Here is a 25,228-nt window from a genome sequence, read left to right on the forward strand (position 1 = left end):
AGTTTTAGTCTTTTACAAAGCTGTTTAGCTGATGACTTTGCCTTCCTCAAAACTGAAGTATTGTGCTCGTCAAAAACAGATGTGATGGCTTTTAAAGCCTTGCATGTGCTGGTGTCGGTTGGCAAGAAGATGAATAAGCGCTTGAGATTGCCAAGGCTTGAACAACAATGTGGGCAAGAGAAAATAAAGGATAAAAGGAAGGTGGTTGCTGTGCCGTACATCCATAATGTTTCTCATCGCCTTAAAAGAATTGGACGAAAAGCTGGTGTTAATGTGGCTTTCACTGCCCCTAACAAACTGAAAAGTCTCTGTAGAAAGGTAAACACTAATTCAAGTGGTAAAAAACAGGTGTGCCTGACAAAGTACAAAAACCCTTTTGTTGAATGTACTGAAGGCCTTGTGTATTCTTTGCTGGTGTCCTGTGGAAAGGAGTACATTGGGCAGACGTGAAGATGTTTGAATGAAAGACTATTAGAGCATAAAAGGAATTTTGAGCAGGCTTGCCAACATTTAGGGGTTCACTGCAGAGACTGCCCCTCAAAAACTTGTGCTCCGGAACTCAGCAGGTGCAAAGTGCTTGCCAAGCACAAAGAACAGCTAGTCCGTGAGATTATCGAGGCAGCTGCTATAGCGAAGCTGAATGATAAGTGTATCAGCACACCGTCTATTGCATTAACAAAAAGTGAACTGTACATGTTGTAAATTGACGCGCCTGCATGATTACAAATTCTGTTACTTTTTCCAATGCTTGAGCGATATGGTTGTGATGCATGTGGCTGCTGCACATGTATAAGAAGGCAAGTTTCTTCGCAATAAACTCAGTTGTAAGTCAGCGCTTGTCTCTCGTGTGTCTCGTTGTTGTTGCGCTGTTTTTTCACTAATGGATAACCAACACGCCCAAGCAGCCGTTGTTGTAATTTGAACCTGGATCCTGGATGCAGCACCCAAATGTTGTGGAACATAAGAATCTCTCCCAACAAAATTATACAATAAATATGTAGTATTTTATTTAATGAAATGACTGTGGTTTTTGGGCTCAAGCACTGAAGTGACTGAAGTAATGATGGATGGATGGAAACACCGCAGTGGAGGGCTCCGGAAATTTTGGTTACTTGGTGTTAACATGCACCGACAATGAACAGTACACTGGTGCCTTGCTTTTCACCTCCATCAAAAAGCAGCCACTAAGGCCAGAGTCAAACCCGCATCCTTGAGACCAGCAGTCAAGCACCTTGACCACTCGGCCACCGTGGTGGGGTTATTCAATGAAATGACACGACACCGTGGTGGGATTATTCAATGAAATGGCACGAAGTGCTTCTGATAAACTCGCAGTGATTCAATGAAATAACAACAGTGTCACTACGGAGTGCCTTGACAGCTCACTCATCTGATGGCTGTTGAAACTTGCGGCGTTTGTGCAGTTTCCTCTTGCCCACCTCATCAGAGGAACCCATGGGATGCCTCCTCTTGTCAAACTTTTTAGCGATAGTGCCAACAAGCGTGGAATACCTGGGTAGATAGAACACGGCAGGCATTCAAGAACATAACGCACTTCTTGTGGCAAAAAGGCTCGCTAGCTGAAGTGTGGGTGCAGTACAAGATTTTATATCACAACTGAAATCTTGAATTCCAAAGGCAGATTTGGTGCACTTGCACTGCAGCATCTCTCTCCACTTTACAGATCAACACACATATGGCAGCAGGTAGGGATACTGATATGCTCTGCACTGGTTGCACATGAATGCTCCAGTTTCTTGCGGCTGGAGCGACAATGTAGCATACAGACAGATTGGGAGCAGGGGTTGATGTATGGGTCACTCGTGGCGAGGGCAGTTTGAGAGGATGGTTCCATTCGAGCTATGTATTCCTTTGACTTTTTTCGCAGAAAAAAATCTGCTTTAGAATGGCTTTCCTATGCAAACTTTATTACTAAAGGAGAGACGGGCGCAGTAAAACCCCCTATCTATCTATCTGTCTCTCCGCCCGTCCCGTCCCGTCCGTCCGTCTATCTCTCTCTCTCTCCCCACACACACACACACAACTTAAATTTGCCCTTGATTGGGGGAAAGTACTCCAAGTGGGTTCAGGCACTATCTTGCTAACTGGCTAAACCATTCCTTACTAATATAAAATGCTCTAGCAAAGTGCTAACTTTGTTACTTCCTGCGAAGCAATGCTATGTACTTCTGATGATTTCATAAATCTTCTACCAAACATTTACCAACTCCTAAATGTCTATGGCACAGTCCACTTTTCTTGACAATTTAAAAACCTCTGCTGTGGTTGAAAGCCTGCCATCAGCTTTCTTGTCCCCAAAAATTGTTACATTTACACCAGACATTTACACCAATGAAAGAAATGCAGAATGAAAGCAACTTGAGTAAAATTTGGAAGTAGTTAGTCTTCTATTTAATGAAGGCAGATTGAACAAAGGCAGAAGACATGTTACCTGTAATAACAGGGTGCCTAAAGTAATTGTTGACTGCAAGCAGTCAACAATTACAGAAAAAGAGGAAGCATATATTATATGTGGAGGGTATGTGGGGTTTAATATCCTTAAATGACTTAAGCTATGAACAATGCCGTTGTGGAGGGCAGGTTTAGTTTGGTTTATAGGGGCTGACTTCACAATCAGGCTATGAGAAACGCTGTAGTGGAAGGCTGTGAAAATTTCCACAATGCGAAGTCCTTTAATGTACACTGACACCATAAAGTACACAGATGCCTTGTTTTTCACCTCCGCTGAAAGGCAGCCATCATGGCTGCAATCAAACTCACATCCTTGGGATTTTGACTGCCTGGGGCTAACATAAGCTGTCTTTGTACTGTACAAAGGCATTTTAGCATTTCATCTCTATTGAATGCAGCTACCACAGGCATGTTTGAGCCCACGGTCTTGGGATCGGCAGCTAAAGCCAGTGAATTACAGCAGCAGGTGCATCTATTATGTGCCACAAGGGCCCTCGCTTACCACCATAACCACAGTTTTCATCAGCAGAGTCCAATGCAGGACAGCATGCTCAATATCAGCTCGAAATATCACTTTTTTCAACAGTGTGCCCATATCACTCTTGCAATTTTCTTGAGCTGGCTACATAACTTCCCTCTCTTGGCCACCTTCAACTGAATTTATCCCTTTTTGGCATCCACTGCCACTCGAACAAACCAGAGGACATCAGTTCTGCACATGGAATATTGAATCCTTGCTCATTTCCCCTTTATAAATTTTAGCACAGATGCCCTACTAACAGAGCATTCATCTCATATGCACATTCATTTCGGTACGATTCCTCAGCACTTCTAGAGAACCACTGGTTTGCTAATGGGTATATGCATCCCCTGAGCAGTTGCTCGGGTAGCTCAGGCAAAACCACTTGGAAAAGGTACAAATAATGTGGTCCCCGACTGCGGCAATGGCCCAGTAATTTTGTATCTGACACACATATACATCATGCTAGACTAAGAATCTTGGTAGTACTAAAAAATTATTGGCTTTTCTAATAGGTTCAGGCATCCTTAAGCAGCACTCTTTGTCAGCCCTTCAACTCTGTCAAAAGCTAGTTTGATTGGGCAGACTTGTACTTATTAGAAAACAAGATAGTACCGGATGGCGACGCAGCACCCCCTGAATACAAGATGGATATGTCTTAAAGGGACAGAACACTGGCCAAAATATTGTTACAGACAAGGAAGGAGGGAGAAGCGGGCAGTAGCACGTGCAGGAGCGCTCGCGCTAGGCCGGCCAACAATTCATTAAGCATCGTCTCTCAGTTCTCTTTCTCCTGTGTTCACCGGCCTGCCGCATCGTAACATTTGGTTGGGGGTGCGAGGTACTTCATTATCACCTCCTCACCCTGGTTCGGAGCTTCGGTGCCCTGCGACTTCCTGCGTTGTCGGCTGAAGGTTAAGAAGCATCGTCCCCAGCCTGTCGAACCCAACAAGACCTTGCCGTTCCTCCGCCCTCTCCCTAGCCCCGACCACAAGACACAGCAAGAGAGCAGATGACCACGTGACCCTACTGACCCGATTTGCCGACCTGAGACCCCAAAGACCAAAGACGCCACCTCACATGAACACATGACCCCTGCCAATGCCAATGCCGGTGTGTGCCTGGGCCTGGGCCTCGGCAATCGGATCATGGAGACCAGTGGTCTGAAAGCATATTGGGCCAGGCTTCATCAGAAGATAATCGCAGCGGCAAGCAGTTTTCTTCTTTCTTCCTCTTCTTCAGCCATCTAGGCACGCCCATAGTCATGTCATGGAGTCATCAACATACACAAACTTCCTCGTCTATGATCGGGACGATCGCTCAGTGGCCCCAGGTCATGTTACGGGCGAGGAAGGAGGAAGAAGCGGGCAGTGGCGCAGACAGCAGCACCCGTGCTAAGCCCACCAACAATTCATTAAACATCATCTCACTGTCATCAAATATTGTCTCTCAGTTCTTTCTCCTGTGTTCACCGGCTTGCCGCATCGAAACAATATGTTGAGATTATGCTAGAAATGAGAAGATCTTGCCTCATATAGACAAACGTCATGTTTGTAAACAAAGGTGGCGCTGCGATCGGCAGCGTGTAGGCAAAAACGCAGCGTGCCTATACAGCGCCAAGTGAAGCTGCCATCGAAACCAGTTTGCGAATATTCTGAAGCGTATAACTTCGCTTGTGCGTAGAAATGGTTTGGTTTATGCTTGGATAGTAGTTCAGCACTTTTGGAGCCAATTACTGCTAGAATTACCCGGCGAAGAGCTGCATTGGCTTCCTTCGTCGTGGTCTCAACGGCGCGCGGCTACGGTGGGAGGCTGTAGCGACTGATTAAGTTATGTGAAAATGAGAAAGCGCAATGTATAAGAAAAACTAATAGTCATCACTATTCAACTTCCAGACCTATTGCTAGCGCATGAAAGGAAGACAACAATATGAATGAACGGAAGTGTGTTTTTCATATGAAGACTCTTTTGACTGGTTTTCCGCTGTTCCAAACACCTTCACTCTAAAGAACGATATTACTGGCAACTATAGGGAACTAGAAGATAGATAGATGGATTTATTGATAGGAAAAGGCAGAGAGGTTGGCCCGAATAATTCAAATCTGGCCTGCTACTCTGCACTGGGGAAGGGGAAGGAGAGAAGAAAGAAGGTCATGATGGGTGACGATGTGGGAGAAGGCATATGAAATATATATACAGACACAGCAGCTTGCTTTACAAACGTGAATCAAGTCCACTGGCGCTCAAATAACGGCAAAGAGCGCGCACTGCCTGGATGCCCTTCCCCTTGTCCTGCCAAGCGCCCAGCAGCAGTTCCTCCGACAGAGGCCTCTTGTCTAAATGCTTCAAGGAAGCAGCTAGCACATTTCTTTCGTTCGCATACTCTGGGCACACCAATAATACATGGTCCACAGTCTCTGGGATGCCACAAGTTAAACATTCCGGTGAGTCCATCTGTCCAATTAAATGTAAGTACTTGCGCGTGAAAGCCACGTTTAAACGAAGTCGATGTATCAAGCATGCCTGATGACGCGGAATATCACGCGGAACAGTAAATTTAAATGTTCGATCAAGCTTTCTTAGACGCATGTGTCGGGCGTCTGGTTGAGCCCAGTAAGTCGCTGTAGCAATATTCATACAACTCTTTAGAAGACACGTCGTATCCGCTCTTGAAAAAGGCACAGCTGTTTGGAAGCCATTGATGAGAGCGCTTTTCGCTTCAACATCGGCCTGCTCATTCCCATGGAGGCCGCAGTGGGCAGGAATCCATTGAAACATTATCATGTGGCCTTGCAGCTGGGCAGATGTGATGAGCTCCGTAATGTTTAGTGCCAGGGACTGATAGGCAGTGTGGCGTAAGAAGTTTTCCAAAATTTGTAATGCAGTCTTCGAGTCCGTGAATATACACCATTTTTGAGGTGGTTCCCCACATATATAGCGAATAGATTCCCGAATGGCTACAAGTTCGGCAGCGGTTGATGTAGAGTTATGTCCCAAAAGGAAATGCAGAGTCGTTTTCTGAGCTGGTATGACCACAGCTGCAGCTCACTGTACCTGCAACTTAAGTGACAGAATTTCATCGAACAAAAAGAACTCAATCATTTAGCTCTTTGTAACATTCACCTATAATGCGCTGCCAACTTGTTTCATCCTGGTTGATAAAAAAATAATAAAAAAGGTTTCATGTCTTTTTCATCATATAGACGCGTCAGTCATTCACAGGTTAATATATATAGAAGGCTTTTAAGAATGCTCTCAATTTGTGCTCTTTTCTCTATAGAAGAGGTGCATGAGCGCAAATACAACTTTCTCCACGATCACTTGTGCAAAATTTAAGCGATCTGCTGACCACTTTTTTATAATACTTGGAACATTATCATTCAAATGCACATCATCTTATGCAGCTTAATTTGTGCCCCTGATAGCTGAATCAACTTTGGGACATTAAACTGCATATACCATATATACCATAAATATCCTGCTCGATAAGAGCTAGGTTGTACGTGGATATTTATGTTGTTCGTCAGGTTGTGACCTTCAAAAGAAAATTTAATAATCTGAGCAATAACGCTGCGTGACTCACTTTCTACTGGTGATGAAGAGACACTCGTTGAAACTCGCGAAAGTGAAAACAGAGAAAAGCTACTCCACAAGTCTGGACCTGTTTCGGCAATATCGCGCTGGAGTGACCACTAAAGGGAACTGCAGGAACTGCAGTTACCTTCGCAGCAGCTTTTGTGTCCTTTTCTGCACGAAAATATACACGGGCAGTACAGCAGGTGAATGGGATGTCACAGTAAGCTTTCCTGCCTTAAATTAAGGTCATAAGCACACGGAATATCGCGTCAGAACTTTTTGATTTGATAGTATATACAAAAAAAAAAAAAAAGTGTACAAGCTGCAGGCATTTGTTACTGCGCTCTTCATTGTGCGGTGGAAAAGCAACCACAAAAAGTAAGAGTTGCAAACTAACTGATCAAGTTCAAATGCAGAAGTGCAACGCACGTTAGCCGCGAAGGCGCAATCTGTCGCCAAAGGGTCTTTTTGTCGCGCTCAACGCCGCTGCCCTCCGCTCTCAACATTTTTATCCGACCGCAAGAAACATGTTAAAACAAGTGCCATTTCCGTTTTTGTGCCTAGTGGCGCAACCAACTGCACCACAGTTTGCAGGAATACCAGGAATTGCGCTCGAAAACATAGCAAGCGCCGCGCATCTAATGCAGCCGGCTCGGGCTTTTTGCCTAGACCCCGAAAGTCACTGCTGTCGCCAGCGCCGCCGAATCTCCACTGACTTCATTTAATGTTTGTCTATAGGATAGATCGAGCACTACTATATCAAAGAAATGAGGCTTTATGATATTAACTTACCAGTGGAAATCGCATAAAAGCAACTGAGTTGTAATCTTGCGGAGAAACGTCGTTACCAGGGTGTCGAACCGGAATTTTTTCGGGTTCGGTTTGAGTTCACGCCTTTCAGTTTCGGGTTCAGTTTCGGCTCCGGAGACACATTCCGTTCAAGTTTGAACTGGTTATACCCTGCCCGAACCGGTTTAAACGGGTTCAGAAAAAAACAAAAAAACTTTGGGAGTATTTTTTGACCCCCATATTTTTAATACTGAGTTATCTTTCTTATTTAAATATATAAAAAGAATAAAATTCACATAGTAGCCGGTTTCTTGTGTTTGTCATGACTCATCAGATGTGACGGGCTCAAATTGGTTGTATGGACCACAGCAAAATGTTTATAATGAGTGACCAACAATTAGAGCTGGATGGGGGAAAATAATCATTTTCCTTTGCACATAACCAACTAAAGCTATCACTCACCAAAACTCAAAAGAAAATAAAGTTTCCTGCGGCACTTTTCGGGTATATAAAATTTCAAATGAATCTGAGTTTAGAGCGAACTCTCTCCTACTACATGTACAACAACGTTTCGCCCGGATCCCATTAAAGAACTTTGAACTCAGGTCAAGGTCGAACCAAGCACACATCCCAAGACTAACAATATATATATCATGTGCAACTATACACTGCACAGTGCGCGGACACCTTTGTATTTGGCATTTCTACGAAGGTGAAACGCATATGCACCCGTGTGCCATGCTCCAAGATACACTGACATAAGTCCCCTCCGCCATGTATTGGAGTTGGAGTCAATATTGTATGTGCCAAAGAACCGTATTAAAATTAAGTGTCTCACTCTGGTGGCCGCGACGCGATGCGACCGCCGTCTTGTTGCGAGTCATGGTTGATTGTATAGGCGTGCTATATACCTTCTTATAGAACCACTTTGTGGCTAGACTGGTATGTTAAGTAGCACAATTTACAACAAGCATGACATGCTATCATGGCTGGTCGCAAATATTTTATTATTTGCCACCATAGAAAGACCGAGGGAAGAGGACAGTGTTGAGGATTGTTGAAGTCATCCGGGTACGATGAAATGAGAGGATATATGCAGGGTGCGTCCAGAAAATAATGCAAATATTTTATTTTCTGGCGCTGGTAGTCAACCCTACCGCGCTTGGATTGGTTGGTCTAGGCAAGAGGGACGTTCAACGTTTCATCACTGCCTAGCGCAGACTGCTCTGAGCTCTAGGAGCATAATCACTTATTTAGTGTACCTACTGATAGTGCTCTTGTCACGACGTGTGATGACATCCGCACGCAGACAACGGTAAGCAATCAAGTTCTGTGATAAACTGAATAAGAGTCTTGCGGAGACCTATCAAATGATTCAGAAGTCTATGGGAAATCTGCTTTGTCCTATTCTCATAGCACCGCGAACCGCCAAAGTTACGAATTGAAAATCTCAGAGCCCCAAGACGGCAACGATGAGCCAGTCAAAATCAAAAGAATACAAATTGTCTTTTGTAGTTGACAACTCATTTGTACCCCAAGGACAGGCAATCAACGCTGTCTACCAGGTGGATGTGCTCAAGAGGCTGAGAAAAAGGGTCCTTCGAGCGGAAAAGGAGATCGCCGATACCTGGGAGCTGCATCACGACGTTTCCAGCCACACTCTCTGCATGTACGGGAGTTTCTGGCCAAGCACAACTTGGCGACGATGTCCAAGTCCCTCTATACTCCTGACCTAGCTCTGACAGACTTCTTCCTGTTCCCAAGGATCAAGAGCGCCTGAAAGGAGTTCGTTTTGGGACACCCAAAGGGATCCAAACCGCCATTACAAAGGCTCTAAACAAGACTCCTGTCGACGCCTTCCAGGATGCATACAGTTCATGGCAGAGTCGCTGGTAAAAATGTGTAGATGCCAAAGTACACTACTTAAAAGAATTTTAAACGTTTGTAACGATATCTTGAATGATTTGTCTTCTACCTGTAAATTGCATTACTTTCTTGACACACCCTGTACTTTAGTCTAGAAAATGCTTTCTCAACGCTGACTTATATAGATGGCACAGCACAGAGCAAGTGCTGTTTTAGGTATTGATTACAGTTCTGGGCGCCGCAACTTCTCCTCCTCCCTAAATTTCAAAACACTCGAGTCTTTGCTTATTCTGGGCAGCGTTTCAAATGCGTAGAGCAGCCTCTGTACTTCGTCAATTTTGAGAGAACTGCAGCTGTCTCTGAGTCTCTGCAGGCAGTCTTCTCTTTCCATAAGAAATGCTTGAAGCTCATTCTTTGCATGTAAGCACTTAGGGTGAGATTCTGCTGCCGACTGTAGCGGTACTTCAGCGCTGCCGGCGATCCTACGATGCAGCTTCCATGTGGCGACGACCAAATGCTGTTTTGCTCGGCACCTTTCCTCGCTTGTCCAAGTAAAGTCGTACTGAGGGTCTCAGACAGTAAAGTTCACCGGCTGCCCTATTCCTTTTCTCTTGTGTTTTTTTAGGGCCTAGTCACAGGCTCCTTCGGTCCGCTTGACTTTGTCCCTCTCCTTGCTTTTCAAGGTTTTTGTCCAGACCTACCTCGTCACCGCGCAACACGTTCGCCAGGTTACTCATTAATTACGTTTTCTCTCAATAGTGCACTTCTAGCTTTCAATACCACTTTCTAAAATCTCTTAGGTATACGCATCAGTGATGGTGGATAAAGGGATGAAACGCATTCTTTTTTTCGCCATCGTGGTTGTATAGGCCGAAACGATAGCCCGCTAAATACAGCTTGTGAATTATTGCCCCTACTAGTAATTCCACTGACTTCCTGCTCCACTCAAATTGCACATTTGAACATCGGAGCTTCAATCCTGGCATAGTTTAGATGCTAAGGGAAATTAAACAAGGAGTCATCGCTAGGGACAAAAAGAAGAGAAAACAAAAGGAAAATTGACTTATGGATTGATCTTTGGGTTAAGGTACTTCAGATACAACTCAAGGGCTGACGAGTAATTGCTACACAGGGCAGCATTCCCCCATCAGAGTCGGCTTATAATTCTGATGTCTCGGTCAACCAAATTGCATCTGCTGGTGTTGCATCGCATACGGCTACTGTGCACACAATGCGACTCATCGTGGCGGCGTTGAACGACAGGAAAATAAAATGATTTGCGTGACATTTTTAAAGAATCGCCATTTCTTTTTTGAGTTGTACATAATTGTATATTTATTCATCTAAATATGCAACTCAGGTAACAAATTATCGCTCCTGAACGCAACAACTTTCTCCATGAGCGATGCCATTGTGCAGTGCAGTGGCTAAACGTGTTCGGGATGAAAAGACAGCCAGACACCAGAGCTTGATGATATGCACGTGGCAATCTACTTTTCTTTTTTCTTGTCAAGTTTCTGCAATGGACTATTTTTCAACAGTTGTGATGTTTGCGGTGTGCAGTGCCGCTTAGAAAATAAGCGAGGAGAGCGCTTTACAAGCAGCGGTAAAAGAAAAAAGAATGAATGTGTGTTGCCAGCAAAAGTAGTTCGGAACCGTACCGCCAACCGGTTCGGAACGATTCCTGCGTTTGTTCCAGTTCGGGTTCAGTTCCAAAATGACAAAAAAAATTCGGGTTTGGTTCAGGTCTTCGGTTCAGTTCTGGTTCCAGTTCGACACCCTGGCCGTAACTACCGCAGTACCCCACATGATCACATCTCAGGAATATATCACTGATTTTCATTAATGCATGCTGTTTTTTTCTTCTAGGAGTGCTTGTCTTTTTATTATATTTTGCGCTCTCTCCACTGTGCCCTTAAATAAAAACTACCGCTCTTTTTGCATCACCAATGGTATGCTTTCAGCTTTTGTCACTAGATGACGCCACGGTGTTTTGGATTCCTTGGATCAAGTGGTGATAGAGCCCACTAAAACTTTTGTCAACAAGGAGTATGTTACTGTGTCGTAACAGACTTGAATGTGGTTGGTTGGTTGGTTTGTGGGGTTTAACGTCCCAAAGCAACTCAGGCTATGAGAGACGCCGTAGTGGAGGCCTCCGGAAATTTCGACCACCTGGGGTTCTTTAACGTGCACTGACATCGCACAGCACACGAGCGCCTTGCTTTTCGCCTCCATCGAAAAGCTGCCACCGAGGAAACTCAGATGAATGCTACTCTACACTAAAAGTGTCTAATTACTGTCTGGTGGGAGAAATTTACATTTGGTGGGTGAAATTTACATTTGTTTTTGGTAAGTCTTTTTTGACGACCACCAGACATCGCATTCGCTGCTCATGGTTTCCAGCATCGGACTACATAAAAGCGGGCCCATGCACTGATAAAAAGTCTTGATAAAAATTGTCTACAGTGTTTCATCACGCTGAAAAAAATGTGATGCCTAAATTAGTGTTCTGTCCCTTTAATGCATTCCATTTTTAAATATACACTTTTCACATTTAAGGTGCAATGATTCACCTACCCTTAAGCCTTATTGAAATTTATCACAATATCATGCAGAACGACAGATTAGTGACAGTATAGAACATGTGTAACCAAGTATGTGTTCGCAGCAGCCAAAAGGCTAGAACAACCTATTTTAATCCACTTGCTTCCCAAAACTTCCGCAGTTCGCAATCTTTGGTATGGTTTGGCTTATGAAGTTTAACATCCAACAAAACTCAGGCTATGGGAGATGATGTAGTGGAAGGCTCAGGAAATTTCGACCGCCTGGGGTTCTTTAACGTGCACTGACATCGCACAGCACACAGGCGCTTTGCTTTTTGCCTCCTCTGAAAAGTGACTGCCGTGGCTGGGATTCAATCCAGCATCCTTGGGCACAGCAGTCAAGCGCCCTAACCACCATAGCACCACGGCAAAGTATAATAGAAAAAGCAGCCACGATAATAAACTGACAAGTGAAGGAGGTACTGAAGACCATATGCTGCTTTTTAGCAGTGAGTAGGATGTGAACTGCAAGTACTCTAAACATTTATTAGACTACAATGAAAGCAATGAGTTCAACTAGATCTGCAAGGTGAGGATTAGAACTCAGTGTTATGAGCAGGCCTGTGGGAAAAATTAGAGTGCAACTGTTTGCCATGGGCACACCGATTGCTCAAGGATGTGCTGGGATGCACCAGCAGGAGCTGGCTGTGGCCAGTGCATGCCAGGGCAAACATGCCGTGGTGTAATGGGAATTTCCACCGACTATCACAGGGACTCCTAGGGACACCAAGAAGCAGCACAACTATGTAAGACTGCGTCTGATGCAGAGAGAGTGGAATTGTGATGCGGACCCTTGCATTCCTTCTTTGCAATGATAATGAGTTCCCCTGTGCTTTTTGTCCTGTCCTCTTGTACATGTAGCCAATGCTCGCAGCAATGGTTGGATTGGTTTGGTTTGTGGGGTTTAACATCCCAAAGCGACTCAAGCTATGAGAGAAACCGTAGTGGAGGACTGGGAATTTTGACCACTTGGTGTTCTTTAACGTGCACTGATATCGCACAGCACAGGGAAGGCCTGCTTTTCATTTCCATCGAAAAGCAGCTGCCAAGGCCAGGATTTGATCCCGCAACCTTGGGCACGGTAGTCGAGCGCCGTAGCCACTGCGCCACCCCTTGTGGAGGCTCTCGCAACAACGGATCCAGATAAAACGAACTTTATGACTAATTGTATCAGGCCACCACACATTTTAAATCTAACATGTCCCAGTTTGAATTGACCAGATAGGAATGGGTCCTCTTCTACAGCAGACTAAATATGAGATAAAATTTGTTCTACAACATCTTTTACAACAAACATTTGTGGCGGGTTCCAACTTGTTACCAAGTAATACTCACAGTGATCCTCCCTGCCCCGTCCCAATAGCCAACATCACCAGTGCTATGAATTCCACCATATAAGCCTCTGAAGTCACCACCTTCCGCAAAAGGGAGATGAGTGTTTCCTATCTCTCCCATTCTCAATTCTGGAGGCCGCACCCTAATGAGCTTGGGTGGCAGATGGAGGTCAGGAAAAGTGTACACATTCCATTTCCTTTGACATACCAATTAATGCTAATTATTAAATGTCATCCGTACAAGGCTGTTGGGAGCAATTATGGACCACAACACCGTCTTCTAAGAAAACTGGCAAAATCTAGACACCTTAGCAGCCAGCACTACCAAATTAAGCACCCTACAGCAAGCTTGGGATGAAAACAGAAAATTAAAAGGAAGACTGGGTTGCACTGCATGTGGCAATCACTACTGTTATAGTCTTGAAAGATCAATTAGTGTCTCTGGCACCTGAGTGAAAGAAAGCACAGGCCTATGAAGGTAGCAGCATCTGGAATGAGTCCCTGGGTAAATTGAGCTCGCATGAAATCATTTAACGCATTGAAACAATAAACGGATTCTTCTTATAGCAACAATATAACTGCTCTATATAAATTCTGCAGCTAATAGAAATGTGGTAGAGGGTTACTACAGGTTTGATAATACAATCACGAAAAATCATCACACCAGCTTCAGCATATTGATGCCATCAAGGGACTCTAGAGTTGCAAAAGCAACTGTTCCCCTGGTCAATTGCAACTATGCACGGGAAATGCAATGCAAGACTGCTTTCAGTTCATTCAAAAGACGGACCATTTCAAATGAAAAAATAAAGCTTCTTGCAACTCTATTGCGATTGTGTGCCTTCCCCTCTTATTTTGCATAAAACATACTCCGGATACAACGGACTTGTTTTCCTGGGTTATGCAATTCCATTATAACCGAGGTCAGACTCTAACATAATTAACACTTTTGTTCTTTCCCGTCAAATGAGGTATCAAAGGTTCTGTCAGCACTGAGCATGCACCCCGATTTCAACAACTCAAGTGATATCATCAAACTGCAAGCTTAACCATTTAGAAAGCTTAAGCCCCAGCTTGAGAATCAGAGAGCTTGCATGAAAATATTCACCAATGTGATGTATTTGGCCACATATGCCACAAAGTAGTGACTTGGAAAGAATAAGCTACACTTTCACACGGCTGCGCTGCTGATACAACAGCACCCGAAATTCATCCCAAACTTGACTAAGACTTGTCAATGACACAACTTTAATCACCACATACCTTTCCAAATGATACTACAGCAGAAAGAATTACACTAACATTACAGTGCAAGGCCCAGGGAGAAAAAAACTGCGAAACACGTTGAGAATGTGATAAGTGCCAGTTCGCACTTCAAACACTAGAATGTTTCAAGATTTTTTGTACATAGAATAATTTTTTACCTTCACTAGTAGTGTGACTATCTTGAGAGCAGAAAAATATTAAAATTTATCACAATGAATTCTTTCCAGCAAACAAGGTCGTGTGGTTCCCTCGTGGATGGCACAGTGGAAGTAAATAGGTTAAACATACACTTATACTATCCTACAGTTTTTACTTGCTGATGCAACATGCCCTATTCTTGTAACCACAGCAACACCAATAACAAATGAATGGGCAAATGGCAGCCTTCAAACATAAACTTACAGACAATAACATGAAGTTTGGACAGATTCACAAAAATGACTATTTTTCCAGAAGCCATAACCAAGGTAGGCATGTTCCAGGTTTAGTAGTTTTCCAACCTCAACAGAACATCAAGAATAGAAGTGGTTCATGTATGTGCCTTTAAGTGCTCCAGGCGCCAAAATGGTCAGAACAGGATGCATACATTTTGCCACAAATAGAACAAGTTCCTTCACAACTTGCCAAAGACAATGTATGAAAACTGGTTCATGGGTACACTGTGGTACGTCAAAAGAAATAAAACAAATAGTGGTTTCCACCCACACCACCATGCTAAATGCAGGTCAGTCTACAAATGGAATGTATATCACTCAACCTCTATAGGAACTCTGGAATAATACTTATGGTGACATGAAACAAATCTTTAGAGGAGCCTTTGTGAATATGGGAGTCAAATTTGAAAGTTCTACAATGTAAACATAATATGCAAAAGTGGTTTAGCCATTGCTAAGCACAAGTTTTTTGTGCAAAAGCATGTTGTTATGCATTGCTTCACTTAGTGAAGCTATGCTTTACTTATTATTTTAGCTATGCCTAAACAAGTTTAATTAGGCTTAGGAATGCATAATTATACTAATGTACATTAAGACACATTCAGACACCATTTCCTAATCGGTGATCGGTTAGGCTCAACTTTGTTGACCTTGGTTATGATCATAATCACTCATAGCAAGTCATAGTATAATTATGTGTAGCAACGATAGGCTTGGTTGTAGCCACACCAAGTTAGGTGGATGAAAACTGGAAATTTCACAAAATTCACCATGCTAGGCTAGAAGCAAACTTTCGCACTAAAGAACAAATAAATAAGTGGTTAGCTCCCACACCACCACATTACACGAAGGTCAGCCTACAAAGGGAATTAGTAAAATGTACCATGCGAGTTTTGCCATTTGTAACTACGTTGATGTTGCCGTTCTCAAGGAATTTCGCCAGCAAAGTACCGCTTTATGATGTAAAATGGAAATGCAGGCAGCGTGTACAAGTCCATCATTCCTTCTACCGTCATTTTTTGCTCTGAATGTGAGCTAATAGCACGAAAACCACAGCACTAAACAGACGCAGCTAGTGCGACGGCCGCAGTGTAGTTGACTCACTCAACCCTTCAACATGGCGTCGCGCGGCATATGATGCGCTGAAGATCAGATAGATGGCAGCAATTTTGCATAAGGCCTATAGACACAAGAAGGGACAAGGAAAAAGACAACCAACACAGTTAAGCACACACAATTTGGCTGTCTCCCCTTGGCTCTTCTTAACTAGTCTTTAGTCGCCTTCTCTATGCAGCAACCGCAACGCTTTCATTAGTTAACCAACTAGCTCAAACTGAAGCCTGTGGTATTACCATTAAACGCTTATTTTGAAAATATGTGGATGGCTTGCTAAAAAGCAGCATATATTCAAACCAACAGCCACAGGAACCGGAACAGCCTCATGGCGCTACTAAGGGCAGGATGAAGTGAAGAGGGGGCAGGATATTTGTCAGTACCACTGGACAATGAGGCATCTTGGAGTGGTAATGTTGGTAATGGGACAAGAAGACTCGGCTGACCAACGCACTCTCGGCTATGGGCCACCATTGTCGACAGCTGCCAAGAATCGGTGTCAGCGTAGTTTTGCCAGCTAAGATTAACCCAAGTGAATCGCTTTGTTTGAGAACATAATGCTGTCCCTTATTCGCTCGGCTTTTCCCAGTGTGTCAATGCACCAACCCAGTCTGCCAGCATTTTGAAAGGAGCTGGTACACACAGCATATGTATGAGAACCGAGAACACAACAGGCCATGCATAATGACTTTTTGGGGCTCGTGCAACCAAGATTGCTGCCCTTCCCTGGTTTCGACATCACAGTAAAACTTAGTGCTTAGAAACGAACAGCAAAACTGCTCAGTATAAATCAGTCTTGTACACAAAAAGGGAAATAACCGATTACAATTACTTTACCACTAATGTAACTGATTATAATGGCACATTACAGTACCTGAAAAGCAACCAAACGATCCCAGGAAGGAAACTGATTACTCCTGCACTACTTTCCTTCAAACTGATTCCCATCAGCAACAAGATTCTAACATCGTGCTCTGGCAGCGAAAAGAATGCCAGTACATCTAAGGTCAAACTTAGCATGGACGAAGCAAACTATATATATAATACAACTCAACGAGCACCGCTTTCACAACACACAGATTACACATCATTAAGACTGCACATCTCCACAATGACGTGGCTCTAGTACAGTGCCAGCAGGAGAACGGCATCATTACACACAATATACAGGTATGTATGTCGCTTACAAATAGAAAACTGCTGATATTTGGCTCTACCTGCCTCAAGATTAACTCATTCTTAGATCATGCTCATAGGAATATTTGCTACGACAGAAATAAAGACAGTGAAAACAGGATGCAGCACGATGCAAGTGCTGTGTCGTTGCTCACTGATTAGTCATCAGTGGTACTGTTATTTACGTTTGCTAACATGGCGACTGTGCCGAAACAAGCTGCTCTATGGCACTTGTCATGCGCAACGAGCCGTCCCATGCAAGCATGTGCCGGTGCGAATGCAATTTTGCGCATGAAAGGCATCACGACTGAAACATAAAATAATTAGATGTAAGCTGCAAAGGCACAGCAATATGGCAAAGCGATATAGTACAATGGGAGTAGCAGAAACTGAGGTTAACGTGATGCTGCACAACTGACAAGCAGCGCTGTATGGATGCACACCCATTTGTTTTTGTTTTCTACCGATTGCGTTTATTTTTTAGAGTGGCATATGAAACCACCACTAAAAATTATTCCTAGCTAGGTCTCCAACTAATCCTAGTATCCTCACTGCACACACAAGGTCACACAGCAGTGGGAGGCAGAGCTGAGGCCATTTGAGTGAAGCAGCATGAAGCTGCCAGCGAGCTTGATTTCGGCGCCCCTGACAATAAAAGGCACAGTAGTTCACATTTCCCCTCAGAGATGGTGGGCCTTTTTGAATATCCCCTATTGATATTAAAAGGTAATCTCAAATTACTATCATTATCATCCGTTCCACATATCCACAGTATTAACAGCAAAAAAAAAATGGATGCACTGTAAAGCAGATAAAATTTTTGCATCCTGAAGCTCAGTACTGCAGGCCAAGCTCACTCAATTAGATGGCACATCATTGTATGTCAGATGGGCCTTTCTAAGCTCCTGAATGCCTGGTTGCACTGTTAAGCCCTTTTACAATAAAACCTTAGTCTGTTTAATGTTAAAAGAACTTTACTTTAGTCACTTTCACATACTGGAAAAAAAAGAAAATTAAAGTGCAAGAAAGTGCAAGAAAGGCAAGGACCAAAAGAGAGAGTGTGCCATGTCTGGGTGTTGTTGTTTTTCATCCTTGTCTTAACAGCGCTGTTTTTGTATTTTCCCTAATAGAAGATTACACATTACACACACATTTCCTTCCGACACTAAAAAACACTATAGCAGCAGTGCTCGTTTTATAGTTTGCTTTGCCCGCCTTCTTGAACTATATTCACACCTTTGTGCTTTGTGCAAAAGTTTACGAGTTTTGTGTAGATGGAATAAAGTTGTAGCACCACGTCACAGGATGGGAGGTCCATACAGAATGGATGCATGACATTTTTTTGGACGGAAACTGCCTTCAAGGCGATGATGGCCCAGTCGGGCAACAAACATGATTGCGCACGACATTTCTCAGCAGCTGGTTCCTTGTCACTTTGTGATGAAAACAACTCTGCTAACCCCACTGCTTACCCCAAGTCAATGTTCTCGAACATGTTTCATTATTACAACTTCTTTTTGAATAAAATATGATAATGTGTACACTAACTACTGCCACATAAAAGCTTAGGCTAAATAAAAAAAAAAAAAAGAAGATACAGGACAACGTAGGATCTAGACACTTTTGACCACATAAAGATGTCATATATATCACTGAGAAAAAAACATTTTCACATAGAAAATCATGCTGAAAAAACAACAAAAGTATGATCCTCAAATACATGCCGGGGTGGCGCAGTGATTAGAACACTCGGCTATTGTGCCCAACGATGCGGGATCAAATCTCGTCCTCGGCGGCCACTTTTCGATGGAGGCGAAAAGCTGGCGTCCGTGTGCTGTGCGATGTCAGTGCACATTAAAGAACCCCAGGTGGTCGAAATTTCAAGAGGCCTCCACTACGGCATCTCTCATAGCTTGAGTCGCTTTGAGACGTTAAACCCCATAAACCAAACCAAACCATCCTCAAATAAACACCAAAAAGTCTATCCCATGTTCACAGCCTATGTCCAGCTTTAGGAGGTTAATACACCACAAACACACCCACCTCCAACGAAAACGGAAGGTCCATTCGATTCACCTGCACTGTGTGAACTAGTTCATGTGGTATTGCACTTCGCCATTCGTTTCAGCGATGCAAAATGGCACCCTTCGTATGACGCCGTTCGTTTCAAAAAGTGCAGATGTCGTGCAGGTAGAGTTCATGAAAGGTTCAACCACATCAATAGTCAGCGCTTAAATGATGCAGCTGCTGCCGCTGCATGAAAGCAGACAGCTTATGCGGCGATAGCCGGCATGTTGTGATACACAGTGAAGTGACCCTAGTTATTCCACTCATCAACGAGAATGATGGTCGTGTTCGCTGACTTCAACTGTGATCAGTAAAAGTTGTGTGCACTTCGTGCCAGCCGTTGGTGCCAGCTGCCCCATGGTGCACATGCATCGAGGCTGGTTCATGCCAACACTTCGTTGCAATGTGCTATTTGAAAATTTGTCCCCTTATTCGGCCTATTGGCCCCAGTTGATGTGAGTGGCAATTATTCACAGCTATCCGACCAAATGAATGCGGTCCGCTTTATCATATTGGCTGTGTAAAGGCCGCTATCATCTTGAACATTTTCGAATAGCACATCGCAATAGTATGTATTGTGCATGTGCATATATATGCACCTTAATTACGGCAGCGAGTGATCGAAACGCACATGATCATGACTGAAGTATATAATCGACATGCATTACACCGCATGTGTGTGTTTACTTCTTAGATGTGAAGTATGCGTAGCCGTTTTCTTGGCAAACTCAATCGTGTTCTCTTTCACAATTAAATGGAATAAGTAACTCGGGTCTTTTCACCATTTATTAAAATGCACAAGCCAAAAGCATCACGGCAAATGAACGGCAAAGCTTCGTTGTCATGTGCTATAGATAAGCAGAACGTTGGCGTTAGTTGACGCGAATTGCACACACAGCCGACCTCAGCTTGTTGGCAATGCCAAGGCTAGCAGACGGCCCAGCCTGCACTCTGCCATTCGTTTAAGAAGCAGCCGGTGCCAATGCTGCACCTGAACAGCTGAAACTGGAGCTGCACACCTGCAGCACTGCCACAGAACTTTACAGAAAAGGGGAAAGAGTGCAGCTTAATCGAACGGACCCGGAGTCAAAATGCAGCTGATATGACAAAGATAGTGAACTGTTCGGGGACATAGGAAGGCACATATATTAAAAAAAAAAAAAAAAAAAACTTGACGGACGACATAACTGCTCAAAAATTATTTACCTTTTGGCCATTTCCTCATCTGCAATGCCAGGCATAGTGTGTGGCTTTGTCTCTGCTTCACTATCCTGCTGCATCAACCTCTGCAACAAATGTTCAACTTACAAGATTGCAAAAGAAAGGCAACCTTTCACAACTCACTTCTATTTCGGGATTGCGACCTTTGAAGGACATTCTAGGAGCAAGAAGGCCCAAGCATGGTGCGTAGCTTTCCTTGGTAATGTAGCGAGATCTGAAAACCGACATGAAAGCAGAAGAAAAATGGTCACGTTAAAGTGAGCACAGGCGTTCGAACGCAAAATTTTTATGAAAGACAACAAGCAGAAAAAACATGGTCACGTTAGAGTGAGCACAGGCGTTTGAACGCAAATTTTTGATGAAAGACAACAGACTATACCCATTGTAACGGCAGTTAAGACTTGTATACGCAGCATAATCCAACAACACTAACGCACAATACTTAAATAAAAACAGTAACCGCAAAGAGGTACCGAGAAAGAGAACATGCGACATAACTTTTCTGCAAGTAACAACATGGGAAAATTTATGTTACTGCTGCGACCCGCAAAACCACTGTATGCATGAAAGCAACATGCACAGGCTACATCATTTTTCGAGAACCTCTGCTGAAAAATCGCAATAAACACTGTTCAAGTTTACACCGCACTGGTATCGGTTCAACATACCCCTCTTTTTTAATTGAATCCATTGCATCGCTGTTGAATAAAGAACGATGCTCCTCTTCCTCCTCGTCTTTCTGTGCCTTCTCCTTGCTTTTCTTCATAAACTGAAAGACATTTGGTGATAAACAAGACAAGCGTAAATGTGAAACGCGGAGTCGCGTATGCTTACCTTCATGTCGAGAAGATGTCTCGAAAGTTTTGTTTTTGATATGTCCCTTGCCATGTTCCTGTGCTGACTTCGCGGCAGTCCAAATTAAAGGCTTATTGCAATTAGCAGACGGGGGACAACGGGGATGTCACAATACAAAAACCACCCGAAAACCCCTTCCAGCAGCGAGCCTGATTTAGCCACCCTACGACAGGCGATTAGGCATGGAGGCGCGAATGGATGGATAGATGGATAAGGCTGAACTGGCTGAACCCTTTGAATCGGGGTGGCGGCGTCACAGGCCGCTTAGCCGAATATTAATATAGTTTGTACCTACTCTTGCCTTGATTTCAGCCACCGATCAACTAACCTTCGTTTGGTTATTTCTACCCCTTTAAAGTCTATTTTTCCTCCGTTAACCCCAATTTTCCCCAATAAAATTTATCAATCAATCAAATAACAGGAAAGGCGCAGTATCCGTCACACTTCTTTCTGTGAACTGATTTATTTATACACCTGAACCGCGCCGTAAGGGAAGAGAAGAAGGCCTCTAATTGTGCAACACCCTATATAGTCTCATCCTGTGATGAGACACTCACTGATCTCCACTAGGAGGAACCCCCTAGTGATCAGTGGAGACACTACTGCCGCCATCTTGCCCAATGTGGCCAGACCTCGCAGCGCCCCCTGTCGTTCATCAGAGTTGCGATTTCGGGTTCGATCCCGACCTCGGTGGCTGCGTTTCGATGGGGGTGAAACGGAGAGGCGTCCGTGTGCTATATGCCCAGGTGGTTGAAATTACTCCGTAGCCCTCCACTACGACTCCTACTTCTCTCTTTCCACTTAACAACAACAACTTAAACTTTCTGCCAAAACGTTCGCCCCCTCTTTTCCTGCTACAGAGTTGCTGTAAGCAGCATGAAGTAGCGCCACCAGTACCATCGCTGGGGCAGCGGCTCGTCTAGCGTCGTCGCCGCCGCATAAGATGGGAACATCTGACTTCTTTTGATCAAATCAAGCAAGTACTCCAAACAAATTTGGTATTAAAAAATACTAGCGACAAAATGCCATTTCTGTGCAAAATTTGAACTGCGAGGATTTCACAGTTTAGCTGGGAGAAGCATTCTACAACGCGCCTCTAATTGTGCAACACGCTGTACAAAGGCAAGGGAAGCAGAGATAACATAAAGTCATATCGGCCAATCACAGTTACATCAGTTACAAGGTAGCAATGCAGTTAGTAAAAGTAATGATGGAGGAATGGGCAGAAGGAGGGAATATCCTCGGAGAACTACAAAATGGTTTCCGCAAGGACAGAAGACTAGAGGATAATTTAATTGGTTACCCAGTGTATAGAAACAGCAGCAGCAAGTCAGAGACCATTATGGATAGCATTTTTAGATATTAAAGGGGCATATGACAGTGTAGATCAGAAAAAACTGTGGGACCAATTGAAGGAATATGGCCTGAATAAAAACCTGGTTCAGTTCATACAAGAAGTGTATGCAGATAATGGGGCAGTGATAGTATGGGAGACGGAAACAACAAAACCAGCAAAAATAAAAAGGGGGCTTAGGCAAGGGTGCCCCCTGCGTCACCGCTGCTTTTCATGATATACATGAGCCAAATGGAAAGGCGCCTGGAGGAAAGTAATATGAGATTCGATGCAAGCTATATGCAGGGAGGACAGAAAGTAACACAAGTTCTACCAGGATTGATGTACGCGGATGACATTGTACAGCTGGCAGATAAGAGGGATGGGTTGCAGGAGCTGCTTAAGATCTGTGGAGAAGAGGGCGAAAAGCTGGGACTGCAATTTAGCAGCGAAAAATCAGGAATAATGGTATTTAATGATGAAAGGGGGGATGTGCTGGAAATACAAGGCACCAAGGTTGAACATGTGGAGAGCTATAAATACCTGGGCATATGAATCAATGAAGGAAAAAAATTACCTAGAAAAGCATGAAAGAATCGATAGACAAAGGGAAAAGGAGTTCGGATATTATGAAACACAGGGCCCTCTGGAATTATAACAGGAGAGGGGTATGGAAGGGTGTTATGGTACCAGCAGCTGACTCACTTTTGGAAATGCAGTCATGTGCATGAAATCAGAAGTACAGTCAGGCCTTGAAATCAGACAGAGAAAGGTAGGTAGATTGGCATTGGGAGCACATGGCAACACACCTAATGAAGGAGTCCAGGGAGATATGGGCTGGGCATCATTTGAGGTTAGAGAGGCAATTAGCAAACTAAAATATGATCAGAGACTAACCGAAATGGAGTAATCAAGGTGGGCACGAAAAATGTACAAGCACCTCTTCATGAAAAGCCTGAATACGAAATGGACTAACAGAACCCGAAAGCTCAGATTTAAGTACCTATAGTTTGGAGATGCATCGCAGCAAAACAGCAGCATTGAAAAGCAGGTAAAGGAGGCAGAAAGGAAAGTGTGGGAGGAAGGAATGCACGGAAAATCAGCATTGGTATGTATAGAACTCGAAAACAGGATATAAAGAAAGAAAGTTTATTCGACAACTCACGAGGGAGCTCACTGCTGTTTGAGGCTAGGACAGCGGCCCTCAGAACAAAAACGTACAGGAAAAAATTTCAGGAAGTAGATATATTATGCGCGGTGTGTGGAACTGAGGCGGAAATAGCGGAATATGTTGTTATAAGGTGCCAAAAACTTCGTCCTGCCCTTCCCGCGGGAAAAGCGGCAGATCTGGAGAGAGCGCTGGGATTTGCTGGGGAAGATGGACGAATGAATGAGGAACGCGTTTTGATAATAAAAGAGAGGTTAGAGGATTGGTGGAAAAAGTCAAGAGAATAAAGAGAAGAAAAAAAGGGAGGGGGGCAGATACGGGCGAATTAGAAGCTAAAAATAGGGAAGAGATAAATATATTTCTTTTAATTTTTTGGCTAGGCGGCGCAAGCTGCCGTCCAATACAACGGGCAGAGCCACTATCATCCATCCATCCATCTGCGCTAAAGTATTCTAGGCACTGTAGCACTGTAGCTAAAGTGAGCTATTATCTGCGCGCAACTCGTCCCTTTAAAATGTATTGCTGTTCCTTGCTTGTGACGAAATTTGTGGTGTTTTGTGAAGAGCGGTCGCGTTTGTGATGGTTCACGCTTCATTCTGACATGCCTCAAGTGCCCCAGGGACTATCAGACCGAAGTCCAGGCGCCGGCGTCGCTGGAGATCCTCAAGAAATAGTGATCAGCTGACGAACGTGTTTATGAAATCTACCGTGGAGAAAAGCGACGTGTTATCGCGTCGCCGATGCTTCTACGGAAGCACGTTGGCATTGCACTGTGTTTACATATTACTACAGGTAAGGACCTCAACGATTCCGCAATTATTCAGCGTGAATGGAAAGGCGCCACGCTCATCTTGCGAGCCTCCGGTCGTCGAGCTTGTTGCCGCTGCTTGATAGCGATCAGCAGTATAACCTTTTTGTTTTCCCCCAGTCAGTGGTATGTTTTCATTTCCACGAATAATATGAAGCTATTAGTGACGAGAAGGGTCATCATAAATATTTCAAACGAATGTGGTTTTTGATGAGATTTGGCTTGTGCACGATAGTGCAGTTTATTTCACTGAACTAGTGCAACAATTCTTTCGTGATTGATGGTGCCGCTCCATTGCTAGGTGTCAATTTAAGCACGCAGGTGTCATACGTTTGCGTGTTATGTCGCTACGCCTACTGTGGGTATGACGTGCACGTGTGCATCTGCTTTCATCGAGAGTGCGAGCGTGATAAGTGATGCCTTCGAAAAGCTTGCGTGCTGCGCCGTCTCTTTCGCGTGTTTATTTACATCTAGGCTACCGTATATTATAAACTCGTTCTCTAGCGAGGCCCTAGGGAACTTTCGCTCCCTCAGGCAGTCTGTGATCGAGAAGCTTGTTAGTATAAATTCCGTATTGTGTTGTATTCACACGCTGCTCGGCCCGCCTGGCTTGTGTCTACCTGTCGA

At 43.9% G+C, this 25,228-nt stretch overlaps 1 protein-coding gene across 1 annotated transcript; it reads right to left on the bottom strand.

Moving 5' to 3' along the window:
• Window positions 1–1,281: 1,281 nt before the first annotated feature.
• On the bottom strand, window positions 1,282–21,755 carry Mpp6 (M-phase phosphoprotein 6). The gene is made up of 5 exons (XM_084589815.1): window positions 21,272–21,755; window positions 21,106–21,206; window positions 20,561–20,651; window positions 20,423–20,502; window positions 1,282–1,512 (listed from the first exon to the last, which is right to left on the bottom strand). The coding sequence occupies exons 1-5, from the start codon at window positions 21,323–21,325 to the stop codon at window positions 1,383–1,385; spliced, it is 456 nt and encodes a 151-aa protein (XP_084445941.1). The 5' UTR covers window positions 21,326–21,755; the 3' UTR covers window positions 1,282–1,382.
• Between the last annotated feature and the right edge of the window lie 3,473 nt (window positions 21,756–25,228).

The sequence above is a fragment of the Amblyomma maculatum genome, chromosome 1 (genome assembly GCF_055883805.1).
Source record: "Amblyomma maculatum isolate TAMU_Amacu chromosome 1, ASM5588380v1, whole genome shotgun sequence".
Taxonomy (NCBI): Eukaryota; Metazoa; Arthropoda; class Arachnida; order Ixodida; family Ixodidae; genus Amblyomma; species Amblyomma maculatum.